This window comes from Bombyx mori, chromosome 15 (assembly GCF_030269925.1).
Source record: "Bombyx mori chromosome 15, ASM3026992v2".
Taxonomy (NCBI): Eukaryota; Metazoa; Arthropoda; class Insecta; order Lepidoptera; family Bombycidae; genus Bombyx; species Bombyx mori.
Window position 1 is genome coordinate 9,662,339 of NC_085121.1, and position 13,396 is coordinate 9,675,734.

General features: G+C 33.9%; 1 protein-coding gene across 3 annotated transcripts; it reads right to left on the reverse strand.

The window, feature by feature from the left end:
* Positions 1–1,709: 1,709 nt before the first annotated feature.
* On the reverse strand, positions 1,710–12,277 carry LOC101742455 (zinc finger protein 62 homolog). Of its 3 annotated transcripts, XM_062672574.1 has the most exons (6): positions 12,207–12,277; positions 10,918–11,903; positions 7,197–7,332; positions 6,663–6,791; positions 5,986–6,210; positions 5,650–5,738 (listed from the first exon to the last, which is right to left on the reverse strand). In XM_062672574.1, exons 2-6 carry the CDS (start codon positions 10,936–10,938, stop codon positions 5,698–5,700), a joined length of 552 nt encoding a protein of 183 aa, XP_062528558.1. In that variant the 5' UTR covers positions 10,939–11,903; positions 12,207–12,277; the 3' UTR covers positions 5,650–5,697. The 3 variants fall into 3 exon arrangements, with proteins under 3 accessions (XP_062528556.1, XP_062528557.1, XP_062528558.1); XM_062672572.1 differs by lacking the exon at positions 6,663–6,791 and having other exon boundaries at positions 1,710–6,210; XM_062672573.1 differs by lacking the exons at positions 6,663–6,791; positions 7,197–7,332; positions 10,918–11,903; positions 12,207–12,277 and having other exon boundaries at positions 1,710–5,738; positions 5,986–6,649.
* Positions 12,278–13,396: the final 1,119 nt, after the last annotated feature.

A 13,396-nucleotide genomic window follows, 5' to 3' on the forward strand; every position in this document is an offset into this window, starting at 1 on the left:
GTGATTTGTTTTATTTTGTCTATTTAGTGTTTCTTCAGGTTTAAATGTGTAATAATGGTGGTTTATTAACTGTTTAATATCTGTGAAAGTGCACAAATGTGGGAAAATGAAACAAAGGCGCTGAACGTAACTTCTCGGGATCCCCCAAAAAGTCCACTGAAAAAATCTTAGTAAATTACCACCATTTTACTGAGATTATATTTCATCCCATATCATCTCATTTCATTTCATTTAATTTCACCCCAGCTGATTAATGTCTCAAATTAATCATCTTCATTTCATTTCACTCCATATTATCATTTTTCATAAAAATAAGAATATAAATTAAAATAAGACATGACTTAAAGGTCTCAGTTACCAGGTCATAAAATCCATTAAAAAAAAGTGTATTATCTATGGGGTAGACCCCCAACTCTGCTCATGGCATTACCGTGCGAGTCAGCGAGTCTATATGCGCGAATAATCACTTACCACCAGGTGAGCCATACGCTGCCATCGATAATAGAGTCGTAAAATGTTACAATTTGATGGCAATGTTTATTTGTTTGTTTAAAACCGTAATAGGTATTTGAGTCTTTCGCCGATTTCAAACTTCCGATTAACTTGCATAAGCATCAAGAATGCGATAATAATATTAAATTTTATAACTTCTTCTAATATTCAGAGTAGTATTAAAAGCATAAAAAAAGATGAAGTTAAATATCATTTTTTATACGTGTTTTTTTAAACTACATATTATTTCCGACGTTTCAAATACTTTATAGATTTGGTTACGGGCTACAAAGGTACGTCGACATTCGTATATTTCCTTAACTCAAGTAACAAGAAATAAACGAGCACAATTTCTTTATAGAAATTAAACGATTAAATCATAAAAGTATTTTTTGTAAAAACATATAATAGATCTTATGTTGCGCTGACAATCTCCAGTGGCTTCGATATTCATGACCACACACCGTATTCTACGGACTTAACCGTCATTCAAAAATTATTTCCAAAATTCATGGAGGACATTTGGGCAGCAAGTTTTCCAATACTTACACAATTCAGACTTTCACGGCGCTTTTTCTTAAATCGGTAGCCGAAACTGCTTACGAAATCTCTGCGTCGAAGTGCACGGCGCGCGGCGTAGGTGAACCTGTCATAGCCCCCCTATACAAGACTCCCCTGCACTCTCGATCTTCGAACCCCACAAGAGATAGAGCCCGAGAGAGGTAAAAGAGTATATATTACACGGTAAAAACTGTAACCAGACGAACGGCTCACATCAATGGCAGTTATCGAGGAGGATAGACAACTGTGTCGGCCATCAAATCGGCGGTCCATCGGGTTGTCTGAGCGGTGTCGCCGATGTTTCAGGATAGTGGATACTCTCGGCCTCGGCCACTTTAGTCATCCTCTACCTCTATAGAGGCCTTTAGGCCGCCTCCTACAGGTAGAAAACGTCAATATTTTTTGCTACGGACAGATATGATTTTTTTTTATCTTATAGCTATCTTTATATGATAGCCTTGAGAGGATATTTCAGCTTCACTCGAACACGTGTAGGTGAGCTTACGGGGCTCAAACCGGTGTTGCTAACACTGGCCCTAGCAAGAGCAGTGCTTCAAGGAATCTACCACCGGTTCGGAAACGTGACCCACTGTGAAGATCCGGCGAGAAACTCAATGGGCAACAGATATGATACTTAAAATAGAATAAAACTAAAATTATTTGTATTTTATTTTATTTTATAAAGAGTTTATACTTATTTGTACCCAAATATATTTATTAAGTATACGCCATATTAATACGCTTAAAAACTATATGATGATAAATGATAAATAAAACTATGAGATGAACTGCTAAAGCAAAATAATTGCAGTGCCTTTGTGAATGCATTTTTTTTTCCATAACGTATTTATTTTTAACATTTTCTTAATAAACTTAATAATCTAATAAAAGTAACAAATAATAACAAACGGACCAATAGGTATAAACAAAAAAAAATTGATATTTCTTCTTTTCCCATAAAATATGTAATCTTCGATGGACTAAATAATATCAGTTTCCACGTTTATATACGTTGTTTTGTATCTTAAATGTCTACTTTTGATTTTCACCTTTTTCTCATAGAACAATTTTATAGCTGCTTGAATCATCCCACTGATATTTATTTTTAAACTTCTTTTCTATGTATTTCTACTATATCGAAATTTTTATTTACTTGTTTAACAGCGTGTTGAATTTTTAAATGTTTAAACAGATCCGCCGGTGTAAAATTTAAATTACATTTAGAACATTTCTGATTAGTATTTTTAATTTTCGAATTACAGTTTCGAAGGTGACTTTCACCAGACATTTTATCTGGAAAGCATAAATCACAAATTGTGCACTTGTATAATTTTAATGATTTTTCAGCATCCAGCATAATTTCAAAATTACTTCCGAGATGTTTCTCAAAACTAACTGTACTGTCTTTTTCAGTTCTGATAACGGTCTCATCTAAATTACAATTTTGTTGCTGCGTTTCGACAAATACAACTATATCTATATGCTCTTTATTAAATTCTATCTCATTTTCGTGCAACATAAGATGCTCCCGCATTTCATTATTAGGTAAGACTACTGGACATTTAAAACAAGAAGAATATTTTTGGTTATTCTCACATTTGTGTGTGAGCACTCCATGTGAGTTTTCGGACCTAAAACATAATCCGCAAACAGAGCATTTGAAAAACTTATAATCCAATACCTTGCCTGAAAACGTTCGCCGTTTATTTTTTATTTGTATTTTATCCTTTGGTCCTCCTTTTAAATCCTTACCAAATAAAACTACTTTTATAGATTCTTCGTTAAAATTACTCAAAAATTTGTGTTTATCAATATGTGAATCATAATTGTGGTGATCAATTAATAGACCGCATTTGTCACACATTTTCAAGTTACTGTGTTCACATTTATGTCCACTTTCTTGATGTTTCGAAACAACACAGTTGCAATTCCGACACTGATATAGAATGTAAATATTTTGACAAGAGATAATACTATTGTTAAACTTCTTATCAGTTTCTTTGTTGAACATTACAATTCTATATGAGTTTAGGCCTAATCCGGGGCGGGTATGAATTTTCGAATGATTGGATCGAGAAATAGTAGATTCGAAGGGCAACCCACAGACGGAACAAGGATGTTTTCTAGACTTTTGATTACACAAATTTTCTGCATGTTTAAAAATCAAATTAGGGTCAACGAAGGTTCGACATCTATCGCATTTATAAAAAGTTAAATCGAATGGACCGTCTTGATGCAACTCCATCTTTATTCTATGTTCATATCTATAAATAGATTTACTTACTACATCGTCAGCTTCTTCTTTCGAAAGAGAATTAAAAACATTTTTGCTCCAAATATGATTTTCCGACGTAAAGTAAGACAAATCAAATTCGATAGATCTGTGGGCTTTCCAAATTTTTCGTTCATGTAACTGATAGTGTTGACTAATATTTCCAATATCAAAAGAGAATTCACATTCGTTACATTTGTAAGGAACAAAGTTATTTTTGTTATAATGTTTTTGACAATGTTCAACTGTCGAATCGTAAGTATCTAATGTTATACCGCAACTTTTACAAGTGTATAGTAGTTGGGGTACTGAGACATTATTTGGATTTGTAATTTTAGCCGTATTTTCACTTTCATCTAGCTTTAATTCTTCTATTGAAATCGATGATTTATTTTTGCTCCAATACTCTATTGAATAAACATGGAAAGACTCGTGCAACTTGAAAGCTGTTTCGGACAATTTAATCTTGCATATGTGGCAGATCAGATATTTTTCATCACTGCAGGAATGTATTGTTACAGAAGCTTTCCTAACAAAATGAACTTCACAGTTGTCGCACTTTGGATATTCAGGCACGGTGGGGCACACTAGTGCACCGTTTTCATCTAAAAATTTAAAATCCTGTAATTTTAAATCCTTCTTAAACTTGTGCAAATTCATGTGGGTTTTTAATGCATTATTTGAAAGTACGAGTCCGCATAGCACACATGGATATTTAACTATATTTGAACATCGTGACATCGTATGAGACTTGCGAGTCAGCGCAACATCACTAACAAAAGATTTACATGTTTTACAGTAAAACATGTTTGGCACGAATTCTTGCCACGAATTTGATTTAAAAACGATCTTTAAGCGAGCTTTTGCATTTTGAACCAATTTCGTTTGTAAATTGCTGCCTTTATTTGGGCTCTTTATATGCTTATCTTTACGAGAAAAAATGTTGAATTCTTCAGAGGTCCTTTCATTTCTTCTATTACGTATAGAATTAACCTTTCCTTTTTTTAACGCTGATTTTACCGTATATCTATCGTCCTTGTTGCTATAGCTGTTGTTTTTAGATATAGGCCTATCCAAATCACTATTATTGTTAGTTATTGTTTTAGCATGAACGGCATGACTCTTTTCAACCTTCTCTATAATAAACGCAGAATCTATAATGATGAAATCTTTTAGTATATAATTTTTGAGTCTATGAGAGTCCTTATGCGATTGAATGATACTTTGATCTATCAAAATTTTACAATAGTGGCAGTTTGTAGAAGTTCGGGATTTAGATGCTGTAACGTTAGATGTTTTTGAGCAGCAAGAACTGTAATGGGGTATGAAATTTTCTTCTGCATAATGCACATCACAGTGTTTACATTTAAATAATACTTTATCAATGAGCGATTCATTCATTTCAAATGTGTCGAAATGCTCAAAATAGCGGTGTTGCTCTTTGTGCGTTAATTCATCTTCAGACTTGAATATGCGATTACAAGTTTGACATTTCCAATTTACCAATAATTCCATATGTTCCGTATGCATCATTGCTACATAGGCAGACAAGAAAAATAGATCACATTTTGTGCATCTAAATAACATATTTTTGTAAGCCACTAATCCTACGATGTCATTGACACTTTTCTGTAACTTTGACTTCAGTAATGTGTCGTCTTCATCCTTTGTTAGAACTTGAGTCCCAATTTCCAGCGACGCAGATTTTTTTTTTAATTTCGTTTCTATTACGACCTCCTTAAACAGATTTCTGTGATTATTATATAAATGTATATTATATGAAGGAATATCGTTAAACTTCAACGAACAGTTCTTACAATTACCATCAAAATTAACTTTCTTAATGACAGGGGTCTGTTTGAGTTTATGCCATTTTATCGCATGTTTGTTAAATCTATGAATGTTCTTGAAATAATACGAACAAACAGAGCATCTCATAAAATTATTTAAGTCTGTCGACTCCCTTTTATCATCGTGATTTAGCGTTTGTTTTTCTGAATTACGTAGTTGTAAAGGTTTCATGAATTTCCCAACATTCTCTAACCTTACCTGACAGTTTTTAATTATTTTAGCGTTCGGTATTTGTGGACTACAGGTGTTTTCAGGATCTCTCAAATTTTCCACATCATTATCACGACCTGTATGAATCGAAACTGACTTAGAATGTGTGGAATTGTTTACTCGTTCTCTATTGTTTGCAACTATGTACATGTGCTCTATAAGTGCACTTGCAGAAAGGAATTTTTTATTACAATGTGAACAAATGTAACAAGATTTCCTTTTATTGGAATTTGGTTGTATGCATTTTTTGGTCTCCGAAGTGGTTTTTCTTTTTCTCTTAATTGTTTTTGGATTTTTATTATGAACATTTTTTAAATGTCGTAATAAATTGCTTCTTGAAGACAACATTGCACTGCAAATGTTACATTTTGTGTATTTTGTATAGTCGTTTTCTACCAAAGGATATTGTTTAGTACGTATATGATGCACTAACTTTTTATGACGACTCATAGAAGATGTGTGAAAAAACAAAATTTTACATTTACTACAATATCGTTCATTTTTACTCAATGAATGCTGGATATCTTCAACTATTACTTTTAATTGGGGATTTTTATTTTTTGTTACTTCATTTGCAACGGTTGTGTTGGAATACGTACTTGGTTTTGAACCTAATATTATTTTGTTGCCATAAAAACATAAATTATCATTTTGAGTACTCAGACAACTAATGTCACTAATAACGTTAGCATTAAAATTGCACGAATCAATCAAATCTGAATGATTACTTTGAAGAATGTTTTCTTTTACATCATTTTCGCTATCGCATTCATCTATATTTATGTCTCCCAATTGGGAATTCAACGAAGCGGGTGGTTTGATATCTGTAAAAAAAATTCAATTATAGTCATAATGCAAATCACAGCGCTGTTAAAACCATTGTGATCTGTGAACTATACAATATAAAGGGAACCGTGCACAGAGCCAGAATGACAATCAGAAACTATCTCAACATGAACGGCAAACAATATTCAGGTGCTAATCGAATTCACGAAATCACGAATCTTCACACGTTCCATCCTAGCCATTTTTACCTGACTTGAGCGTAAAGTTCTTTTATTTATTTTTTAAAAAACTGATATATTATTACAAAAATCCATTAATTATAATATGTAACCTTATATTTGTTCTATACTACATTTTGTTTCATGCTTTATTTTTGTTAGTTATGTATTTTACGGAATTACATTTGTTTTTATGAGTTTTCAGCGTATTAAATAAATATGCGTGTGCTACCGATGGTTCACGTAGCCTGAAAATTTAGTTTACGGTATACCTGTAGTAAGCATGATATCGGGCATGTTAAATGTACGGAGTCCGTCCTCTAAGACCATAATTGTCACCGCTACCATCCTACCCGCCGCGAAGAAATCCTGTGTTTTGGGAGCATTTATTCCTGTACAACCTAGAATTCAACTTAATGTCTCAATGTCTGTCACCGCCCAAGACAATAGATATTTCGACCTCATGCTGTGACCTCGACGTTATAGTGTCTATGTTCGCCGCTAATGCTAGTGCACTCGGGTGCATATCAGTGCTAATAATCAAAATCTATTTTACTTAATATAAATATGTGGAGATTTTATCTACCACCCAAAGGAGGATAAAATCGAGGATCCTCGACCTCCCACAGGATAAAATCTCTAAATAGGCCAAAGCCTGTAATGTTTTTTAAGAGATTGTGACCTTACAGTTGATGGTAAATGTTAATTTTGTAGATTAAAAAGTTGTAAGCTTATTAGTACATACTTAGTTGATATTTCATTCTCTCCATAACTGTTTTGTTCAAAGATTATAAATATTTACTTACCGTCATTATCAAAAAAATGTGTTATTTCTTTTTTCAAAACAGATATATCCGGAAATATTTTTCTTATTGTTGGATTATCCAGAACATCATGTTCTTCGATATCAATGCTATCGACAAAATCTTCAGCCATTTTTACCTACGAGCAATAAACATAGGCTTTTATAATATTTGATTTTAGTACAGCAGTTGGGGAACTTTTTTAATTATTACCCCAAAATATTTTTGTGTAAGTTGATATTATACCCCATGGCGAAAAACAAAAAAAAAACGTTTCTTTTTAGCATCTTTCATATTATAGGCCCCATGATCATTTGCAAAAGAAAACAATGACTAAAAATTTAATTTAAACATTATTTATTCAATTTGTCAATGTAATACCTAGTAATACATAACGGTTATAATAGTAATATATGTAATATACAGTTGAGGGAAAAAAATCGTCCCCACAGAAAATATAAGTATTCATCATTCATCGTTTCATTTTGCTTCATCGAGTTTGAAATTACAACAATTCTAAAGAAGTTTCACTTCAATATATACTTTTTACTCACAAAAGTTTCATTTTTACCCCCCAAAATTTCATTTTACCCCATTTGGGGTCATTTACCCTAGTTTCCCGACCGCTGTTTTAGTATAACCTTTTATTTGATTTTAATTACCATTGCGAGTACCATGCTCTGGATACGGATAACTAATTAAAAGAAAAAAAACTAGTTAAAAGTATAATACTTTTGCAGAGATCTAGTTTCCAGAGATTGTTTTTGCCACGTACCATTCGGCTTTAGATAAGAGCTTCGTTTCACGATGTTTCCTAAACACGTGATATGTCTTTCTTCAAACAAAATTTGCAGAGAGTACTCAACGGTAATCTACGGCTTAGCTGTGATATTGCTTTCAACCATGAGTGATGAGTTATCATGAAGAATTATCCCTCTGGAAGTCGTGCTTTTTGATCATTCGCCAACGCTGCAGAAGGTAACTTTTGCTGGTCTAGTCTTTCACCACTGTTTAATCCCGATGACATGTTTGTACAATGTATATAACTGTTTTTTGTTAGAAATGAATTGGCACTTTGCTTTTCTATCGAATTCAAAAAACGTAATGCACCATCAGATTCTTCTGCTCTCAGAAACTGTATCAAAGAACCGGTATTAAACAAAACGGCCATTAATACCCCAGAACCTACAGAACAAGTAAAAAAGTCTTCCAAATAACTTTCATTGATCCGGTATATGATAAAAAAATCAAGAAACTTGATAAGTCCTTGGAGAAAAGGTTGACTCTTCAAGTCTGCACCAAGTTCTCGCCGTTTTCTAGATGAAAATGCAATTTTGTAAGAAGCTTACAAATGAAGCATTGCAATTATTGCCCGTTGCTGTCCATAGCTTTTCCTCATATTTTTGGCAAAATTTGGCAGTATTACCTTGACGGTGGAAGTATTCATTTTTCAAGGCAATTCACGAATTAAGCCATTCTTTGATGTATGTATATGAGTAGATTTGCTGATCAACCAGACCATATTTCATCCAACGAAACAAATAATAATCGGATGGCGCAATATTTGGGGAATATGGCGTATGGGTAGGATGTTCCACTTAAACGGTTTGAGATAGGTTTAAACTGATTTGGCAGTTTGGCAACGTCAGACGGAGCGTTGTCATGCGAGACAATCACTTTATCGTGTCTGCCCCAAATACACGGCATAACCGACACAGTTTGAATATTCGGCCAAACCGACAGTGAAGACTAAGTATGACCCGAAAGTCCCTAAAGTTATTTTCTCTATTGAATCGATTTTCCATCACTCGTCACGATACGACGAAGAAAATCTATTTATTTTGTACCGATGGAGGAGTTATTCACAGGCGAAAAAACGACTCTCAACGGCTTCAACTCAAAAGGAATCAAAGTCCCTTGCACTTTAATCATTCCCAACGCATGCAATTGTTTGGAGATAACCTGGCTAGTAACTCATTATGCCTCCAATTCAGCGTCTTGGGCTTTCCTTTACGTGGAAGGTCGTGAAATAGAAATCAACGTCTTTGAAGTGATGGAACCAATTATGGCCCGTAGTTTCGTTCAGAGCAGTTTCATCGTAAACTTTTTGGGAGGTCTAGATGCGCTTCAGCCGCCGTTTTCTTCGAGTGAAAGAAGAAAAGTAGCACTTCCCGCAAATGTCACTTAATTGGTCCAAAATTATACAATTTCACAGAACCAAAAATATATCACGCAGCAAAAAATCACTAATGTGTCACGGTTTGTTTTCCATGTCTAAAATTGATTCAAAACGTTTTAACTGCACTTATTGCTGCACTCATCCATTGACAAACAGCGAGAACCTAATTGCGCACCTAATACTATAACTAGAATTCACTGTAAGTATAGTCTTACAAGAAACAGCTCGCATCGATCACAATCTTACGTTCTTACGGTTTAAGCTGGATAAACACTTTTCAAATTTAAATCATATTACGCCGTATTTGTAAATAAATTGCCAATACTTCGCACATTTGCACATTGCACATTATGGCAAAATATACAAATAATATAAAAACAAGATTAGAAAAAATAATTCTATTTGTAGGACAATGGAATCATAGATCCTATTGCCAAAAAGCAGCTATGAAAAATCCCCTTAACCGAAAAGTATTGTCTCGAGCGCAAGATAGCGATGGAATCCCAAAAATAGTCAAATAATCACGTTAGCACTGCTCTAATTATAAAAAATGGCAAGGTATATGAATGACTAATAACGAGAATAACGAATAAATTTAATTATGAAATTCAAACAGGCATCACCGAAAAAATAGCATAAAGAAAATCAAAGCAAATACAGCGAGAATGCATTTTTTGGTTAATAAAAAGCCCTTGGTTACATTACAAATCCTACATCCAATACTTGAGTTTGGAAAGGAATAACTTATCTTCATTCAAGAAAAATTCATTTTATTGTCTTCCTCTATATACTGAAGGCATTTTGAAGAGTATATTATAATAGCAAAGATGTTGCTCTCTTGGCTATCCAGTACTACAGAAGCTTCCAAATCAGTGACTGCTCTTCAAATAGAACTTCCGTTTCGCCTATGTCACGCTTTATCTATGTCTACAACTTTCCAGAACGTTCTCAATAGAACTAGAACATTCGACACAACTGAAACACTCGAATGTTCTAGAACATTAGAGAAAGGTCCTAGTTTTTTCTATATCCGCATCTGCTATCTGGCGACAGATAGCTTTACCCGTACCGGAATAACAGTATTGTCATTCAACTCTGGGTCTATCCTCAGAGTTTAATTGCTATAGTGACAGAAGCTCCAAAGAGCAATTCTGAAAATCACTTCCAACGCTCTTGACATACATCAGAAACAATGAAGTTTGTCAAACTATATAGCAAAGTCTTGTACCAATAACTCAAAGAAATATGTTGTATTTAAAAACCAGGCCAACTTACATAGATGACATCATACTATTCTGTTTTCTATCCGAACTTTAAAATGTGGGAATTTCTAAATTTTGGTTATTTGGAATATGCTAAAACCCACCAGAACTTATTTGTTCCAAGGTTTTATAAGTATTTCAATTTTATGTAGGAGATTCATAAAAAATACAATATTAATGACTAGTGATTTTATAGGATTCCAATTATTCACTAGATGTATAAATAATAAATACTAAGAGGCACATACATACTTTAGCAGAATAACTGTCTACAAAAACTTACAACTGCTAGCTCAAGCAGCATGCAATATTTGAACTAGTTCAATTGATCCCATCTTTTTTTCTTGTAATCTGTGAAATTATTTAAAAAGCACTCCAGAAAATGACTCTGTGCCATTTATATTTTTATGTAGCCATATTTGCTACTTTTTCAAAGTTACAAAGGTTTAGAAAACATTTAGCTACTATGGTGTAGTATTTCAATTCTACAATTCTAGTCAGTCCTGCTATTTAAGGAAAGTTTTAAAATGCTTTTTCTCCTCATTTCAATTATTCTGACTCTAGTTTCCAGACCATATGCACCAATGTTAGTAGTACCAGCTTTCCATACTTTTTCCACCAGTTCAGACTGTTCTAGTAATTGTAAAACTTCTTCAAACTTTTAAAACTTCTCTTTCACAAGTTTGGAAATGCCAGTCTCAAGTCAATCATGCAATTCCAGTATAATCTTCTGCCTTCTGTAGTCATCCGTATAATCTTCTGCCTGTTGCATATCACAGGCATCCTCGAACAAGCTAATTGCATATTTTATAGTTTGGTTTTACCACACACACAACTAAGATTTTAATTGAAATGTAATGTATTCTCTTTATTTTAAATTTACTTTTATACCTTTAAATTTAAACTTATTGCTAATAATGGACAGTTAGTATGCTATATTGTGTGTGTAAGCCTTTTAAGTTTTATTGATATTATTTGTTCACAAGTAACCAAGTAATTTATTTAAAGTATCAGTTAATTCCATTTGACTCCATACAGAGAAGGGCCACTCTGATTGTTGATAACCCTGATTTAGCAAATTGCTTGGAATGTCTGGGCTTACAGAGAGACATTTTTCTCACTGTATTTTGTACCATAAGTTTCAAGGGGAGAAATTATTTGAGATGATCCCTCCACATCTTTTTTATCATCACACCTCCGTTCACCAGAGCAAAGTTCATCCATACTACCTGGCACCACTGCTTTCATCAACAGTGCATTTCCAGACATCTTTTTTCCAAGAACCATCCAGCTCTGGAATTAACTCCCCTTCACAGAGCACTTCCTGAGCACTACAACATGCCCTTCTTCAAACAAAGCCTGCAGAGAGCTGTGCCCCTGGCATTACTGACGTCCGTGAACGAAGGTAACCACTTACCATCAGGTGGGCCATCTGCTCGTCTGCCTACAAAAAAGGACTAAATTTTGGGAAAATCTTGGTGTTTCACTATTAGGAATATAACGATATAATAATAATAAATCTGCTGAACAGTAGATAAATAGTGATTTGTTTTGTATTTCAACCATACATACAGCTAGTATGCGGAACTATATTAGTTTGTTATAACATTCCCGTCTAATTGAATTGAGGTGCACATAACTACACGTTAACGAGAATTGGTTAGTTATTTAACTACCATAAATGAGGGTTGTAGTATAATTTTTACCTACCTTACATGAGGTACGTAGTATAATTTTCAGTACCTTCGTTACACAAGGAAGTCAAATGGAAATGTACAAAAATAAATTATTAACAATTTAAGACTTTATTTCTGAGTCCATAAATTCCATTTATGTTGAATCAGTCAGGTTCGCGTTTATATTCTCTTTGATTTTCACTAACATACCGCACACTCAGCTTAACTTTCAAGTTGTCAATTAGATTTTGTAGTTTATCGCTTTTTTCAATTGGAAAGGCGAAGGTGTCGTACCATTCAACCTAATCTTTTGTATAATATTCTGCTTTATGAAAAATGATTTGAAGAGAAATGTTGTCTCATTAATTATTTAATTACTCATTATTTATTTACTCTAACGCTTTCAGTAAACTTTTTGAAAAATCCCGGGAACCTACGTTTATCGGCTTTGTTCCATTTTCTCACATTAGTGCACTTCCACAGATATTAAATAGCTAATAAACCACTTTCATTATACATTAAAGCCTGAAGATAGACGAAATTAACAAAAAAAAACAATACTCACGACTTTGCTCCTCGCGTTCCCGCCAATAATCTATCAATTTGTAGTTTTTGCTTGCTTAAACATTACAGACCGAGAGTTCATTGGACTTTTTGAAAGAGCCCGAGAAGTGGCGAGAAGGTCCGGTGGCACTGAAACATTTTCTCATTTTCACTTGTGCAGTTTCATAGGTGCTAAACGGTTAATAAGGGTTATTACACGTACCTACACGTATATCACCTACAGTATCTAAATTTACTTAATTACATAAGTAGACGATCCAGACGACTGGACCGTACAAACAGTCTTTTTTGTTTGTTTTTTCCTACCTAAGCTGATAGCCTTGAGAGGTTATGTCAGCGTAACCGGGCAAGTAAAGTAGGTGAGCTCACGGGGCTCAAACCTGACGTTGTTGCTAACACGAACCCTAGCAAGGTCCGTGCTTCGCAGAATCTAGAATCGTCGTGGCCTAAAGGATATGACGTCCGGTGCATTCGTGTTGAGCGATGTACCGGTGTTCGAATCTCAGGCGGGTACCAATTTTT

Excerpts from the sequence above, each read along its gene's own strand:
- LOC101742455 (XM_062672572.1), bottom strand. The coding sequence starts at position 10,938 with ATGCTGCTTGAGCTAGCAGTT. Across the intron at positions 7,333-10,917 it reads TGCTGCTTGAGCTAGCAGTT|GTAAAAATGGCTGAAGATTT; the intron begins GTAAGTTTTTGT and ends TATTGCTCGTAG. Across the intron at positions 6,211-7,196 it reads ACATTTTTTTGATAATGACG|ATATCAAACCACCCGCTTCG; the intron begins GTAAGTAAATAT and ends TTTTTTTTACAG.